At 49.6% G+C, this 17,064-nt stretch overlaps 2 protein-coding genes across 5 annotated transcripts; one reads left to right on the top strand and one right to left on the bottom strand.

The window, feature by feature from the left end:
• Positions 1 to 36: 36 nt before the first annotated feature.
• On the bottom strand, positions 37 to 8,093 carry SGF29 (SAGA complex associated factor 29). Of its 3 annotated transcripts, XM_040439565.1 has the most exons (10): positions 7,965 to 8,064; positions 7,495 to 7,588; positions 7,344 to 7,419; positions 5,252 to 5,324; positions 3,972 to 4,036; positions 3,716 to 3,845; positions 3,488 to 3,634; positions 3,369 to 3,404; positions 807 to 969; positions 37 to 682 (listed from the first exon to the last, which is right to left on the bottom strand). In XM_040439565.1, the coding sequence occupies exons 2-10, from the start codon at positions 7,567 to 7,569 to the stop codon at positions 566 to 568; spliced, it is 882 nt and encodes a 293-aa protein (XP_040295499.1). In that variant the 5' UTR covers positions 7,570 to 7,588; positions 7,965 to 8,064; the 3' UTR covers positions 37 to 565. The 3 variants fall into 3 exon arrangements, with proteins under 3 accessions (XP_040295499.1, XP_040295498.1, XP_040295500.1); XM_040439564.1 differs by lacking the exon at positions 7,344 to 7,419 and having other exon boundaries at positions 7,965 to 8,093; XM_040439566.1 differs by lacking the exons at positions 3,972 to 4,036; positions 5,252 to 5,324.
• Positions 8,094 to 11,105: 3,012 nt separating this feature from the next.
• On the top strand, positions 11,106 to 13,520 carry NUPR1 (nuclear protein 1, transcriptional regulator). Of its 2 annotated transcripts, none has more exons than XM_040439571.1 (3): positions 11,106 to 11,312; positions 11,648 to 11,795; positions 13,130 to 13,520. In XM_040439571.1, the coding sequence occupies exons 1-2, from the start codon at positions 11,210 to 11,212 to the stop codon at positions 11,791 to 11,793; spliced, it is 249 nt and encodes an 82-aa protein (XP_040295505.1). In that variant the 5' UTR covers positions 11,106 to 11,209; the 3' UTR covers positions 11,794 to 11,795; positions 13,130 to 13,520. The 2 variants fall into 2 exon arrangements, with proteins under 2 accessions (XP_040295505.1, XP_040295504.1); XM_040439570.1 differs by having other exon boundaries at positions 11,107 to 11,312; positions 11,648 to 11,800; positions 13,133 to 13,518.
• Positions 13,521 to 17,064: the final 3,544 nt, after the last annotated feature.

The raw sequence follows: 17,064 nt of genomic DNA on the forward strand, positions 1-17,064 counted from the left end.
CAGACAGCCCTGAAGGTACACGTCTCAGAGTCCCTGACATATTAACCCATTCACACAATGCAGCGGACCACCGTGCTGTCATCTTGTGATTTTTTTTTATTATTTACTTCAGTAAGGAAAAAGTCATGTGTGAACTTCAGGAAAAGCGCCCCCTATGGAAGAGGAAACGACAGCAACTGTTCTTACAAGAAACAAATCACTAGAATAAGGATTTAAAGGGGTTTTATATGGATGCAGGGAGCGCTGCTTCCTCTTCGTTACACGACGTGTCGGCTCCCCTGTAGCGGTGGCGTAGTGTAATTACACGTATTCGTTTCATTCCAGAGAAAGGGACTCGTCGTTACTCTGCACGTAGTCTCTGAACGGGGGACAGCGCTCGCGTGAGGCAGCTGATCGGTGGAGGTGCCGGATCACTGCCATCAATACGAAACCCTTGCACAACCCCTTTAATGGCAAAAAATAAAATAAAAAAAAAGCTCCCTGCAGAGGCCGCCATCCGACCCAGCGGGCAATGAAGACTGCACGGAGTCCCATTCTCTCCAGATCTTGCCTTTCTTCGCCGTCTTCACTTTTTCTTTGGCTCCTTGCAGGCCACCACATATCTTTGGGCGACGTTGAGGGGAGGAGAGTATCCATCAGCATAGGAAGTGTCCTCAAACAGCACAGAGTAATCGTCCTGGGGCTGCGATACAGCAAGGAACGTGTCAGAGTGAGCGGACCCCCCATTTACGTGTGCGCCACCCGTATTTATAGCAGAGCCCTCCCCGGCAGCCCCCCCTTTTTGTTCTGATGTGGCATGTACTCACCCGCTGTGGGGGGGTGTGGATCAGAGCTCGGTAAAAGCAGGTGGTCTGGGGGTACAGCGCCAGCACTAGCTGATCTTTTTGGAACAGCGCCTCCGGGTCGGTTTCAGGGTTGGCTTTCCACTGGGGCAGCGGGATGATCCTCCTGCGACTGAGCGTGTGACGTCTGACAAAGGCACAAGAACAATCGTGTGAGGTGATAACGCCCTGTACTCAGTCAGCACCAGAGGCCAGGCGCTACATCATGTCATACTCCAGTCACATCCAGAGCTGCATTCACAATTCTAGTTCCTGTTAACTCTCACAACATGACCTCATGCTTCAGTGTTTGCACCAATGATGTTGTGCGGCTTTGCATGAGATGTAGGGGCACATTTATTAAGGCCGGCGTTTTAAACGCCAATCTTAATAAGGCCCTGCGCTGGAGGTGGATCCGCCGCAGTTCAGTAGAGTTGACGACTGCTACTTCTGCGGATCCTCTGCCACTTCTAAATGTAAGAAGGCTTCCTGCATAAACCAGGTATAGAAAATGGTAACTGAGACGGACGCCCCGTGTATAAAGGATCTATAGAATATATGAGAGATCACCGTGTATAATGTAACTATATGTATATACACTGCTCAAAAAAATAAAGGGAAGACTTAAACAACACAATGTAACTCCAAGTCAATCACACTTCTGTGAAATCAAACTGTCCACTTAGGAAGCAACACTGAGTGACAATCAATTTCACATGCTGTTGTGCAAATGGGATAGACAACAGGTGGAAATTATAGGCAATTAGCAAGACACCCCCAATAAAGGAGTGGTTCTGCAGGTGGTGACCACAGACCACTTCTCAGTTCCTATGCTTCCTGGCTGATGTTTTGGTCACTTTTGAATGCTGGCGGTGCTTTCACTCTAGTGGTAGCATGAGACGGAGTCTACAACCCACACAAGTGGCTCAGGTAGTGCAGCTTATCCAAGATGGCACATCAATGCAAGCTGTGGCAAGAAGGTTTGCTGTGTCTGTCAGCGTAGTGTCCAGAGCATGGAGGCGCTACCAGGAGACAGGCCAGTACATCAGGAGACGTGAAGGAGGCCGTAGGAGGGCAACAACCCAGCAGCAGGACCGCTACCTCCGTCTTTGTGCAAGGAGGAACAGGAGGAGCACTGCCAGAGCCTGCAAAATGACCTCCAGCAGACCACAAATGTGCATGTGTCTGCTCAAACGGTCAGAAACAGACTCCATGAGGGTGATATGAGGGCCCGACGTCCACAGGTGGGGGTTGTGCTTACAGCCCAACACCGTGCAGGACGTTTGGCATTTGCCAGAGAACACCAAGATTGGCAAATTCGCCACTGGCGCCCTGTGCTCTTCACAGATGAAAGCAGGTTCACACTGAGCACATGTGACAGACGTGACAGAGTCTGGAGACGCCGTGGAGAACGTTCTGCTGCCTGCAACATCCTCCAGCATGACCGGTTTGGCATTGGGTCAGTAATGGTGTGGGGTGGCATTTCTTTGGAGGGCCGCACAGCCCTCCATGTGCTCGCCAGAGGTAGCCTGACTGCCATTAGGTACGGAGATGAGATCCTCAGACCCCTTGTGAGACCATATGCTGGTGCGGTTGGCCCTGGGTTCCTCCTAATGCAAGACAATGCTAGACCTCATGTGGCTGGAGTGTGTCAGCAGTTCCTGCAAGACGAAGGCATTGATGCTATGGACTGGCCCGCCCGTTCCCCAGACCTGAATCCAATTGAGCACATCTGGGACATCACGTCTCGCTCTATCCACCAACGTCACGTTGCACCACAGACTGTCCAGGAGTTGTCAGATGCTTTAGTCCAGGTCTGGGAGGAGATCCCTCAGGAGACCGTCCGCCACCTCATCAGGAGCATGCACAGGCGTTGTAGGGAGGTCATACAGGCACGTGGAGGCCACACACACTACTGAGCCTCATTCTGACTTGTTTTAAGGACATTACATCAAAGTTGGATCAGCCTGTAGTGTGTTTTTCCACTTTAATTTTGAGTGCGACTCCAAATCCAGACCTCCATGGGTTAAAAAATTTAATTTCCATTTTTTAATTTTTGTGTGATTTTGTTGTCAGCACATTCAACTATGTAAAGAACAAAGTATTTCAGAAGAATATTTAATTAATTCAGATCTAGGATGTGTTATTTTTGTGTTCCCTTTATTTTTTTGAGCAGTGTATGAGATCACTGTATAATGGATCTATAGAATATCTGAGAGATCACCGTGTATAAAGGATCTATAGAATATATGAGAGATCACCGTGTATAATGAATCTATAACAGGGCAGTTGCATCTTGGAGTCTTAACTGAGATATTAACTAAATCGGGGATGCTCAACCTGCGGCCCTCCAGCAGTTGTAAAACTACAACTCCCACCATGCCCTTCTGTAGGTTGATAGCTGTAGGCTGTCCAGGGAGGATGGGAGTTGTAGTTTTGCAACATCTGGAGGGTCGCAGGTTGAGCATGCCTGAACTAAATGATTAGAGGTAGGATTGTGATTGCAGCACTGGATGTGAATGGAGTACGGGGTCATGTGATACTTACTCCTTTCCCTCCTCGTCAATGTCATCCACCTCATACCTAGAAGAGAGAGCAGAGGGGTGAGGAACGCCCATAGACACTGAAGTCCTCTCACAAGTAGAGCGTCTGAAGCAGGAACCCACTTGTTGGCAGCGTGGCTGTAGCTGACCACCTCGGCCAGGATCCACTGCTCGTCACCATCCACAGCCTTCACGCGAGCCGCCACCTTGTCTCCAGGTTTGGCCACGTAATCGCTGGATGCTGGGATCGCTCCGCACAGAGGAGGAGGTCTGGGCAGGGAGACGACAAACATAACCCATCAACCATAGTCTGAGGCTCATTCTCCCAGAGACCACGGAGCTGACACTCACTTTTCTCCGGGCTTCCCGATCCACAGTGGCAGGGTCATGGCAGACTGCTGGAGGAGGGTCATCAGCACCCCGCGCCTCATGGTCTTCCTGGGCGGCTCGGAGTCATGATACAAGCCGGCGATCTTGGCAGCTGCACAGAGAGAGAGAAGACATGTAAACCAAACATGTGGCAACCTCACAGCGCTCCGCAGGTTACTACTGTGCTGCAGCTTCAGCACTGACTGGAGTAGAGGTAGAGCCCGTTCAATATACTCACCAATCCGTCTCTCCTCTAACAAGGACTTGATCTCAGCGATTTTATCTAGTGATCTGCGCAGAATGCTGGGAGGAGGAGAAAGCAGCGAGTCAGCGCCGCGGTCACAGGGACAAACGGCCATAAGCCGTATTAAAAGGGTTTTCATACTGATGACCTATCTTCTGGACAGGTCATTAGTATCTGATCGGTGGGGGTCTGACGGCCTGGACGCCTGCTGATCAGGTTATCAAGCACAGCGCCGTACATTGTATAGTGGCTGTGCTTGGTATTACGCTCAGCCCCACTCACTTGAATGGGGGCTGAGTTGCTCCTAGGTCATGTGACCGATGAACATGATGTCACTTGGCCTAGGAAAAGCTGTAAGAAGGCCATGGCGCTCACAGGAGCTGCCGCCTTCTCAAACAGCTGATCATCAGGGGGTCCGGATCCCCACCGATCAGATACCAGTGACATATCCTGAGGATAGGTCATCAGTATAAATATCTCGGAGAACCCCTTTAAGGCCCTATTCACACATCATTGAATCATGCACAGCACACGTCCCCCGATTTTACATTCACACGTTGGTGGGTTTCCCCAGCCGGTGGGGCAGTGGTTGCAGAAGCATGCCCTATCTTTCACATTGGGGGGGGGGGGGGGGGGGTGAATGGTGGCAAAAAAAATTGACCGGATGATCCACTGACCAACTTGTCACTGATGTCATCACAGACGTGTCAGTGAGGTCTTAAAGGGGTTGTCCGGGTTCAGAGCTGAACCCGGACATACCCTTTTTTTCACCCAGACAGCCCCCCCTGAGGCTAGCATCGGAGCATCTCATGCTCCGATGCGCTCCCGTGCCCTGCGCTAAATCGCGCAGGGCATGGGCTTTTTTGTTTTCAATAACACACTGCCGGGCGTAACTTCCGCCGGGCAGTGTATTCCGTGACGTCACCGGCTCTGAGGGACGGGCTTTATCTCTGCCCTAGCCGTTTTACTGGCTAGGGCAGAGCTAAATCCCGCCCATCAGTGCCGTCACCGGGGATCCTGTCAGCCCCATGGAGAGCCCCAGTATGTCACCGGAACTAAAAATGCCTTTGCCCTGTGCAATTTAGCGCAGGGCAAAGGAGAGCATCGGAGCATGAACTGCTCCGATGCTCATGTCTGGGGGGTGAAAATGGAGGGATGTCTGGGTTCAGCTCTGAACCCGGACAACCCCTTTAAGAGGCACCGGCAGTTTAGAGATCAGGGTTCCGCTTTAAAGCGCGGTCTCTACAGAGGCCAGTTCCTGCCCCGTTACTTACTTGCATTCTGCCTCCGCATCAGCCTTGGCCGTTGTGTAGAGGCCGCGCAGTTTTGTGCGGTAATACGGGGAGACTGAGGAGACAGAACATCGGAACCAGGTTACAATATTCAGAACTGAAGCCAATAATAACTTCTACCCTGCAAGTCAAACATGTGGCGATCAGACAGCTGTGACATGTTCTTAGGAACAGATGCCATTTAAAGGGATATCTGATCTACACAGCTGCACCCTCTAGTTTTGACAAGACTATGGTACAGACACCTTAAAGGGGTTGTCAGGCGTCAGGAAGTACACAACACATGGGCAGTACCTGATCCTGCGCAGCCGCTCCGGTTCTCCCAGCTGGGCTCTTAGCTGCAGCGGCAGTGATTGGCCACAGCTGAGCCCGGCTGGAAGAACTGGAGCGGCTGCGCAGGATCAGGTACCGCTCAGGTCAGACTATTTTCACGCTAGCGTTTTTGCTGGATCCGACAGGGCTCAGCAAAAAAGCTTCCATTACTGATAATATGAACGGATCTGGTTGTATTGGGAACATTGCCATGAAGGGTCCATCATGAACACCATTGAAAGTCAATGGAAGACGAATCCGTTTACTATTGTGTCAGAGAAAACGGATCTATCCCCATTGACGTGCATTGGGGGGGTCATGACGGATCAGTTCTGCTCCACATCCCAGGACGGAAAGCAAACCGCAGCACGCTGCTCTCCGGTATGGGAACGAAACGCATTTTGGAGCTCTCCGTTCTGTTCCGTTGTCTTGTCCCCATTAGCAATGAATGGGGACAAAACGGAAGCGTTTTTCCGGTATTGAGGCCCTATGACGGATCTCAGTAACCTCAGTTTTTCAGAAGGAGCCCGTGTGTTGTTCGGTTTCTTCCTGTAACCACAGAATCTCTTTAAAGGAGCTGTGCCAAGATTTAAAATGATCCCCATATCCACAGGATGGAGGACAAGTAAGGCTGAGTTCACACTTCAGTTATTGGGAGCCAAAACCAGGGGCGGGTCAGAAACACAGAACAGGTGCAGATCTTTCCATCACATCTCTGTGGAGGTTTCACTCCTGGTTTTAGCTCACAATAACTGAAATGTGAACTGAGCCTTACTCAACCCCAGGACCCCCACAGATCACGAGAACAGGAGTGCTGAGTGTGAGCAGAGCAGTGGCCACACGACCCGATTCTCATGGTCAGACCCCCGCAGAGCAGTGGAGCGGAGTACACACAGATGAATGGAGCAGCTCCGTCCACACTGGAGGACACAGGACCCGATTCTCATGGTCGGACCCCCGCAGAGCAGTGGAGAGGAGTACACACAGATGAATGGAAAAGCTCCGTCCACACTGGAGGACACAGGACCCGTTCTCATGGTCGGACCCCCGCAGAGCAGTGGAGTACACACAGATGAATGGAGCAGCTCCGTCCATACTGGAGGACACAGGACCCGTTCTCATGGTCGGACCCCCGCAGAGCAGTGGAGTACACACAGATGAATGGAGCAGCTCCGTCCATACTGGAGGACACAGGACCCGTTCTCATGGTCGGACCCCCGCAGAGCAGTGGAGCGGAGTACACACAGATGATTGGAGCAGCTCCGTCCACACTGAGGACACAGGACCCGATTCTCATGGTCGGACCCCCGCAGAGCAGTGGAGAGGAGTACACACAGATGAATGGAGCAGCTCCGTCCATACTGGAGGACACAGGACCCGTTCTCATGGTCGGACCCCCGCAGAGCAGTGGAGCGGAGGACACAGACTAGTGTTGAGCGAACTTGTGTGTTAAGTTCGGCGTCTAAAGTTCAGGTTATCGAAGTATCCCGTTATGGATTCTAAATTCCGTTCTGGTCCGTGGTAGCGGAATCCATAACGGGATACTTCGATAACCCGAACTTTAGACGCCGAACTTAACACACAAGTTCGCTCAACACTACACAGGACCGGCTCTCATGGTCGGACCCCCGCCGTTTGGTCACTTATCCACTATCCTGGGAAGAAGTACAACCCCTATAATCCACGGATCTGCACTCTGCCGCTCTCTAGCCGTTGAGAAACTATAACTCCCAGCATGTCCAGGCGCCGGGCTGGCACTCACTCTTGTTCTCCGTCTGCATCCGCTCGTGCGTCTTCTGGATATTCACCAGGTTGTGTTCGCTCCGCGACCGCTCCTCCTGAAAGGTGAAAAGTGAATGGGCGCGGCTGTTCGGCAGAAAACTGCGCGGTGTGAACCAGGCCCGAGTCCTCACCTGCGTCTGCTTGATCAGTTGGTGCAGCTCGTTCAGCAGCTCCGAGATCCTCGTGTCCGCGGACACCAGCGCCATCTTCGCTTCCTGTATCGTCCTGAGGGCAGAAAGGTGGAAACGACGGTGAGGTGCAGATACCAGACTGCTGAACGACTACAACTCCCAGCAGGCTACGGCAGCTGCTGTTTGTCAGAGCATGCTGGGAGTTGTAGTTTTGCAGCCGTTAGAGGCCACTGATACATAAATTGCCTCACAAAGAACAGCCAGGGCATGCTGAGCCTTACAGCCCCCCCTAATCACGATATATCGCGACACATACAGCATACTAGTAGAGGATGAGGCGCACCCTCTCCACACTCATAGCGCGACATAAACACGGCCCCTTTATAAACCCCGGGAGGTGGAGCCGATATATCACAACAGACGCCTGCGCAAGAGGCAATAATATCGCGACACTGAGGCCCCGGACTCACCGGGCAGGAGACGAGGCCTCTCTCACCGAGAACCACCGCCAACCGGGGATAGTGGTCGCGGGCTGATGACGTCACCGTCGCCAAGGAGACAGCGGTGGAGAGATCGCGGGGCATGCCGGGAGTGTAGTTCTGGGCGGCAGCTTACTGCGCATGCGTGAGTGGTATGTTTTTGTTTGTTTTTGTAATCTTTTTTTTTTTATTCTTGAATTTTCTTACATTTCACAATGATGACATCAGAGCTGTGACTACTACACCCAGCAGCCCATCAGTCCACATATGACCTTGTGGAACCACAACCCCCAGCATGCATGATGCTGTGTTAATTGGGGTTGTAATCTCTGAACGTTTGCGCCGACCGCGTCCAAGGACCAGTCTGTGGCGACATCCTAGGGCGCAGGCGGCTGTAGACAAGCAGAGGTCTAAGGTTATGTTCACATTTGCGTCGCACCAGATTTGACGGGAAGAGTTGCGCGGAGAGGCTTTCTGCGCATCGAAACCACGGAGCCAATTATAAGTGACCGGAACCAGTATTAGGGTCCATTCACACGTCCGTAAGTGTTTTGCGGATCCGCAAATTGCGGATCCGCACATCACGGACATCTGCAATGTGCGGACACCTGCAATGTGCGATTCCGCACATCACAGACACTATAAAATAGAAAATGCAATTGCAATTGCGGACAAGAATAGGACATGTTCTATTTTTTTCAGGAACAAAATTGCGGATCCTGAAAAAACAGATCCCGAAAAAATGGATGCGGATAACCAAAATGCGGATGCAGATCCAGGAAATGTGGATTTGCATCCGTTCCAGCCCCATTGAAAGTGAATGGGTCCGCAAATTGCGGAACGAATGCGGACCCAAATTACGGACGTGTGAATGGACCCTTATTAGGGTAGGTTCAGACGGAGGATTTTGGCCGCAGGTTTCAACGCAGATTTGCTGCAGAGAACCGGGCCGAGCCTGCGCTGAATCCCCCCCCCCATGGTTGCGCCACAATTCATGGGGGGGACCCCTCACAACCCGCAGCGGGGGCTTCTCATGGTGTAAACGTCATTCAATGGGAGTAAACCTAGAGCGGGTCAGCATGAAAACCATATTCGCCACCGAAATCCGTGTGAAATCTGTTCTTACTACTATTCCCATAGTTTTCAGTGGGAATCCGCTCCATCTGAAACCCGTACTGCAGGAAACGCGGCCTGTCTGAGAGAAGCCGCGCGTGGAGGGGGATAATCCGTGTTCAGATTCGCAGCGTCAACAATCAACAGCAGAATTTCACGGGTCTGACGTAAAAACCCGCCATCTGAACAGTGGGCGGGGTCTCCATCTGACAGAAAATGGCGACACAGGACTTTCAGACAAACCAACATGCCTGAAATTTATTGCGGCGGGCGCCTTTTAATGTGCGAGACGCCATTTTTAATACATCTCCCGCTTAGTTTTTCGGTTCCTCTTGTCTTTTCTAGATCTCTGCTTGCTGTAAATGGGAACATTCTGGTTTACGCCTGAAGACTGAGCCAATCCCAGATAGCTGGTCCGCCTGACTGCAAGCAGAGATACTGACAGTGGAGAGAGGTGCAGTCCTGAAGCAGGTGACAGGAGGAGCAGTGTGAGTCACGTACGCTTGTTTACAGTCAGTCTCGTGTTCCCAGCATTCCCCGCGGAGCAGATAACGCTGCGATTATGTCCGCCCTCGGGCGGCTCTCACCCCCGATATCGGCCGTGTACTAATGACAAGGACAAAGTGAACCGTCTGCAGAGCTAGCAATCTAAACATCCCTGTGACTGTAGTCCTGTAATTACTTATATCTGCATCTGGGAAAGCTGGGTGACAGCCAGTATGTCTGCCCGCATGGAATGCCGCTTTCTTCCCAGACAGATTTTCTGTGCAGGCGTCTCGGAAAGCTGGGTGACCACCAGGTACTGGAGTCCTCGTCGGTCGTTCTCCGGCCAGCTTTTCCAGTCTACTGAATGGCGAATCTGCTTCGTCTTGCGGCAGGACAGGAGCGGGGGAGGGGTTACCACGTAATAAGGTAGATTTACCATTCAGGACATAACGATGGTCACCCAGCTTTCCCGGGCACAGATGTACACGTTGCAGGGTGTAGTGTCCCTGTATGACACACGCTCAGGTGACGGTTACTCATTACCGTGACAACAAACATTACACATCGGACGGGACTGTCTGGGTGACACCTTGTCTCCGCCCCCTCACCCTGACTCCGCCTCTGTCCCAGACCCTGTTTATTTGCTATGGACGGCAGCCAGTCTGGAAAAATACAAGAACTTTTCCTGTAAATCTGAGTCTGTGACATATGGAATATTGTTCCAAGGGGTTAATCTTTCGTGGTGGTGAAGGAAGGGTTAATGCAGGTGCTGGGGCCCCCGGGGGACACACGGAGGAAGTGTCATTGGATCCCATGAGTGGAAATGATAACCCAGAGCAGGATGTGTCTCCTCCGATGACTCCGCCGGCGCGTGTTTACATCCCCCTGGCACTGGAGGGGTTAATGCTGAAGGCAGACATGGCCGCCATGGGTGGAACGTTCTGCAGGCTCCGTGATCAAACGCATCTATTATCAGGAGATTGCGATTCTGATAAAGCCGCAATATCCTGCAGCACGCGGTAGATGTGTGAAAGAGACTTGAGATGCTCTGCAGGACACTGGAGCGGTATAGATCAGATTGCAATGCTCTGCAGAAGACTGTATCATGTGACTCACGCTCTGAGTAAGCAGCTGCCCGAGCAACGTATGGTGAGATATTCTGCAGAACCCTGGCATTTAGAAAGTTTAGGAACTCTGCAGAGCACCATGTGGCGCAATGTTCTGCGGAATGGTGTCATGCCATAAAATAAGGCTGCAAGCTCTGCAGAGCATTATAAAGTGAGATGGTGTGCAATGTGCTGCAGGTTGCCATAAAACACGAACACTTCACTTGTAGTACTCTGCAGATGTGTGTAATGCTCTGCAGAGCAGTTTAGGGTGTGATGTTCTGCATCTCCAGCAGTGACGCTCTGCAGGGCAATGGTGTAATCTGATGTAAACGGAGGACACCAAGGTCTGATGCAATTCTAGGAGGCGGGGACAGGGCGGAGAAGGCGGAGACTGGGCGGAGCCTCCCTAATATAAACAGCAGACAAAGACCTGATACAAAAACAACCAGAACCGTCGAGAGCGACAGACGCACGTCGAAAAACCGCACCGAGACCGCACCCCAGAGACCGTCCGCTGTGACCCCCATCATGGCCATCTCCTACGTGGAAGCCGAGAAGCTGAAGCCCACCGAATTCGAAGAAAAGTACTTCGACGACTACGAGTACTACAACCTCACTGACCGATACGCCTGTAAGTAACCCGACCCGTCAGACGCCGAGTACTACAACTCCTATCATTAATAGTTCATGTGTATAAACTCCAGCACATAATACGGTATAGTCAGCGCCTTGTGAGGTCAGCACTACTGTACCCATCCTGAAATCTCAGGAGCTTAAAGGGCCAGTGCGCCCATAATAAAGGGATGGAATGTAAGTGGAAATGTGTGATTACTGCTCGCCTGGTCCTTAGGAACTGAATTATCATCATGTGATTATTGCCGAGGTAGCAGCCTCATTAACCCTGTCACTGCCTGAGTGCCGACACTGCGTACTGCCGATAATCATCTCATTTCTTCATCTCCCCAGTGCCTGGAGCAGCCAGGAAGGGACGGACAAAGAAAGAGGCTCGAGAGAACACCAATAAAGACAGTCCTTCTGGACACGAGAGGAAGATTGTAGACAAACTACAGAGGACAGAAGGCAAGAAGAAGTCTAAGTCTGGCAAAGAGTGACACTGAGGTGAGTAGGATGGAAGAAAGGTAGAAAGTGCAGCTGGATATGCTGTAATACTGGCCCCTGTGTACAAGAATATAACTACTATAATACTGCCCCTATGTACAAGAATATAACTGCTATAATACTGTCTCCTATGTACAAGAATATAACTACTATAATACTGCCTCCTATGTACAAGAATATAACTACTATAATACTGCTCCTATGTACAAGAATATAACTACTATAATACTGCCTCCTATGTACAAGAATATAACTGCTATAATACTGCCCCTATGTACAAGAATATAACTGCTATAATACTGTCTCCTATGTACAAGAATATAACTACTATAATACTGCCTCCTATGTACAAGAATATAACTACTATAATACTGCTCCCTATGTACAAGGATATAACTACTATAATACTGCTCCTATGTACAAGAATATAACTACTATAATACTGCCTCCTGTGTACAAGAATATAACTACTATAATACTGCTCCTATGTACAAGAATATAACTACTATAATACTGCTCCTATGTACAAGAATATAACTACTATAATACTGCCTCCTATGTACAAGAATATAACTGCTATAATACTGCCCCTGTGTACAAGAATATAACTGCTATAATACTGCCCCTGTGTACAAGAATATAACTACTATAATACTGCTCCTATGTACAAGAATATAACTACTATAATACTGCTCCTATGTACAGGAATATAACTACTATAATACTGCTCCTATGTACAAGAATATAACTACTATAATACTGCTCCTATGTACAAGAATATAACTACTATAATACTGCTCCTATGTACAGGAATATAACTACTATAATACTGCTCCTATGTACAAGAATATAACTACTATAATACTGCTCCTATGTACAAGAATATAACTACTATAATACTGCTCCTATGTACAAGAATATAACTACTATAATACTGCTCCTATGTACAAGAATATAACTACTATAATACTGCTCCTATGTACAAGAATATAACTACTATAATACTGCTCCTATGTACAGGAATATAACTACTATAATACTGCTCCTATGTACAAGAATATAACTACTATAATACTGCTCCTATGTACAAGAATATAACTACTATAATACTGCTCCTATGTACAAGAATATAACTACTATAATACTGCCTCCTATGTACAAGAATATAACTACTATAATACTGCCTCCTATGTACAAGATTATAACTACTATAATACTGCCTCCTATGTGCAAGAATATAACTATAATACTGTCTTCTATGTACAGGAATATAACTGGTATAATACCGTCCCCTAGTTCTGTGCTTTCAGCTCTTTCCTCCCCTCCCCCCAGATTTTTACTCCGGACGGCACCAGGGCGCAGGAACCGATGGCATGTGACAGACACAGAGAACTTGCAGAGTCTGGGACGGTGGACAGAAGTCTCTGCCATTCACCAGGACGACACTGAGCAGATGCTGGAGACGCCTGAGCGGCTGCAGAGTATTGCTCCAGCGCACTGTCTCAACCAGCAGAGAACGCGGCGGCAGCAGAGATCTGCAGCACATCACATCTGTTAGTAGCACTGTAGAGAGGACGCAGAGCATCGCGCTCTGTCCACCTTTCTGTGATGTAGTGTTTTACAGTGACCCCTCAATCAGTGGGCGGAGTCACGGCTCCATTAACCATTTCACGGCTGCATGGAGCAGAAATAAAGATGTTTGATGTAGACGACGTGTGACCGTGAATCATTTAACCGTCTCGTGTTCCACTGTCATCCCTCTGCACGGGGCCTGATCAACGTCTGATTACTGAATGCCGGATTTAAAGGGGGTTTTCCAGCAGTAATTTGGTGGTGACCTATTCTTAGGACAACAGCGGAGGTCCGACTCCCGCCCGTTTTATCTAGCTGCAGCGCTGTAGACTGTAGGGGGCGTGCTCCTTACCATTCACTTTAGTGGCATCTCTGCAGTAACGGAGCACGCCCGCTACAATGTAGAGAGTGGTCTAGTGCCAGCGCTGCAACTAGTAAAAACAGCTGGTCAACCCCCGGATCGGTCACGACCTGAAACACCCTTTTAGGGTACAAGTCTGCCGCAGATTACACCCTCTCCATTGTTCGGTTCCTTTCACAAAATCCAATTTCTTGCCCAAGTTAAAAGGTGTCAGGAGCCACGAGTCCCACAAAGCCTGCCCTAATAGCACTGAAGAGTTAGGGAGACCAATAGATGCAGGCCCATCCACAGCAGAAGCGGTGTCCTGTCTAGGCCGGAAACCAGGTGAAGGACGTGATGTCGGCAGAAGCAGGTTCTTCATACAGGTGGTTGTGTGGCACCTCCCAATAACAGTGTGGTCCAGGTTACAATGAACACCCCCCCCAATAAAAAATAAAGACCCCTTAATGTCAGAATCTGTGACACTTCCCCACCCAAATGTGACCAGACCTGTCCACCACCAGCCACCATGGAAGAACAGCTATAGCAGCTAGCATATGCAGAGTGCATGGACGGGCCTGGACCTGTCTTCCTCCATCAGTGGCCATGTACAGAAGAGTCGTAGTCAGGGAAGAGACTGGAATATCACTTTCATCGGTTTCGGTAACTTAGAAGCGAGCACTGATCCATTTGCCGTTCTCCAGTCAGACCTTGACACTGGAAGACTGAGAGGTCTGCCACGTCTCAATCCCTGAAAGCAGAGATCCTGTGATATGAAAACTTCTCGCTCTTCGGTAAGTTCTCTTTCTTCAACCACTAACCCCAGGCCTGTTCCTTGCTCAAAATCCCTGGATCCTGTAGCTTGCAGCAGTTCCAATCCCAGGCCCGGGGGCGATGCTCATGAAGGTCCCTGAAGTAGATCATGGCTTAGGGGACTGCATCTGCAAGTGAGGGGAGATGGACCAAGATCTTCAGAGGTTTCTCTCCACACAGAGTATAACATTCAGCCTCTGGACTCGGCGTGGATCCAGCAAGCAGCTTCAATCTACACTACATCTAGTTCACCAGAGCTGGGACTGAGTGTAGTCTTTCTCCCCCCAATCCTTCCTCCACTTAGGGGTGAAAGAAGAGACCAACATGAGAGAGCCTCAACACACTCCATTATTACATTGATTTATATTAGGCCACAAAAACACAGGGTGGCAGCGGCCCTCCCGACAGCTTTGATGGACTACACTTGTCGTACCCTTTTATTAGTATAAACATTAAAAGTTGAGTTATAGACATTTGAAGGGTGATCCTGCTAAGGGATCGATTTAGGGTTGAGGGCCCCTTTTTTCTTGTTGCCTTCTTTCCCACTTTTTGGATTGAGGATACAGGACTTTATCCACCAATTTGGGTAACGTGCATTACAGCCCAGAGTGTAGGGAGCGTTCTGCACCCACAGCCTGGAGATAAATCGATCTGAGGTGACAATCTAGACGATGAATACCAGAGATTTTCTCTGAAGGCAGAGGAACTGTCAATGAGAGGATGAGAAACGTATGGATAGAGAAATATTAGATTTCTTCCAATTTAAGAAAAATCCCAGGTCTTGGAGAAGCAGAGTAGTGTGCAGATGGTGGAAGTTCTGATGATAGGACAATCAAGACAGTTTAGATATGGTACAACCTCAGCACGCTGAAGATGAACAGCTCTGAGTGAGGATTTAAACCTGGTACCTGAAGACAGCCATGTGGTGGTCTGTGCGAACCTCCAAAAATATCTCTCCCCAGACCATCTCTGCAAATCAATCATGCTGGATGAGGCTGCAGGTACCATAACGTTAACCACGACGTCTCCACACTACAGGAGGCTCGACCCTCATGTCACCCTCACGAGGTCTGTATCTGGTAGTTTGGTAACAGACATGCAGACTGGTGGTCTACCTGTTTCTACTTACACAAAGCTGATATAAGTCTTGACACTGGGTTGATGCCCTTCTATGACCCTGTCCAGATTCCCTCATGTCCTGGAATTATCTCCATACTTAGAAATTACTTAAAGACATAGAAAACCTTCATGGGATGACATGTATGGATGTTCCATCCTGGAGGAGCAGGAGTAATCCAACCTGATTGGGCAGCAGATATCGGCTCCTGCAACCAGAAGAGATAAGGACACCAGGAAAACCCAAAACTAGAGAATAATCAGGAAGGATGAGGAGAGAGGAATTTTATTACATGACACGGAGGCGAGTATTGCATTCTCTTTCTTTACTGAAAATTCAATAGCAGCATAGAAAAAAGAGAAAACCTTTACCACACAGGGTAACCATGGCAACAAGCCCACCCCTAACCCAGTATAAGAGTCCTGGCATCAAACCGCTCCTCCTCTTTCTTTGCTGCTTCACATCAAGATAAGTACTCTATATGTTGTGCAGCTATTGACTGTGTGAATTTGATAGTTGTCTTATATAGATTTTCTCGGATTTTAGCCTATTCCCATCGGTCTTTGACCTCTTTTTTGTAGTTTATTATCGTTGTCCTTATTTTATATTACTTATTTTCCTTTGCCCCGGTCTTTTACCAGCCCTCTTCCCCCCCCCCCCCCCCCCCCCCCCCTGTTTTCTCAGGGGGGAGGTTTTTCTCCCCCTCGTTTTGTGATTTCCCGCTCTTTAACCCAAGGTTTTACTTGCCGGTTCTATCTTGCCGGCTCTCATTCGGTGTGTGCGCTCGTCCGCTTGGCCACTCCCCCTCGCCATCTTGTACCGCCCTTCGTCCTTCTCCCTGCTCCTTCCCGCTTCTGTTTGCCGCGGCTGAAGTCTTCTTCCGGCGGCTGTCCGGAAGTCTCGCAGGATATCGCGAGACTTCGGACTCAATCTCTCTGCTGCTTGCTGTTCTGCCGCATCTGCAGCACCGGAGCCTGCAGTTGTACCTCGCGGTTGTATTTTTCTTATAAACGCTATTTGCCTTGCTCCCCCCCTTAGCACCTTGCTATAGGATTAATATTTTCATATTACTTCTCATTATGGCTGAGAAAAATGTATCCATTGTCCCTGCATTACCTGGGCTGCCTGAGGAGGTTGAGTGTCCTCCCCTGGCTCACATATCGCCCTCTAGTCCTGAATCTGTACAGGCTTCAGATCTGCAGCGTTCTGTAGCTGCTGCAATTCAAGCTGCCATGGGCTCTGTGTCCAGTGCCATTACCAGCTCCATTTCTGAAGCTCTTAAGAGCCATGCTTCCACCAGACGTCATCACCGCCCCTCACATCAAGTCAGTCACTCTGCTCCTGTTCCCAGTACCTCCAGAAACCCCATGACAGGTGTGCTTTGTTCCACCACTGAAAGCGTGCATAAGTCTCGCAAAAGAG

This window comes from Bufo bufo, chromosome 7, assembly GCF_905171765.1.
Source record: "Bufo bufo chromosome 7, aBufBuf1.1, whole genome shotgun sequence".
NCBI classification, from domain to species: Eukaryota; Metazoa; Chordata; class Amphibia; order Anura; family Bufonidae; genus Bufo; species Bufo bufo.

What these genes read in the sequence shown, in the direction of transcription:
- SGF29 (XM_040439564.1), bottom strand. Translation starts at nt 8,078, where the DNA reads ATGCCCCGCGATCTCTCCACCGCTGTCTCCTTGGCGACGGTGACGTCA. An exon ending in ATCGGGAAGCCCGGAGAAAA is followed by an intron (nt 3,635 to 3,715) that starts GTGAGTGTCAGC and finishes CTCCCTGCCCAG; the next exon opens with ACCTCCTCCTCTGTGCGGAG. An exon ending in TACAGCCACGCTGCCAACAA is followed by an intron (nt 3,405 to 3,487) that starts GTGGGTTCCTGC and finishes TCTCTCTTCTAG; the next exon opens with GTATGAGGTGGATGACATTG.
- NUPR1 (XM_040439571.1), top strand. Translation starts at nt 11,210, where the DNA reads ATGGCCATCTCCTACGTGGAAGCCGAGAAGCTGAAGCCCACCGAATTC. An exon ending in CCTCACTGACCGATACGCCT is followed by an intron (nt 11,313 to 11,647) that starts GTAAGTAACCCG and finishes TCATCTCCCCAG; the next exon opens with TGCCTGGAGCAGCCAGGAAG.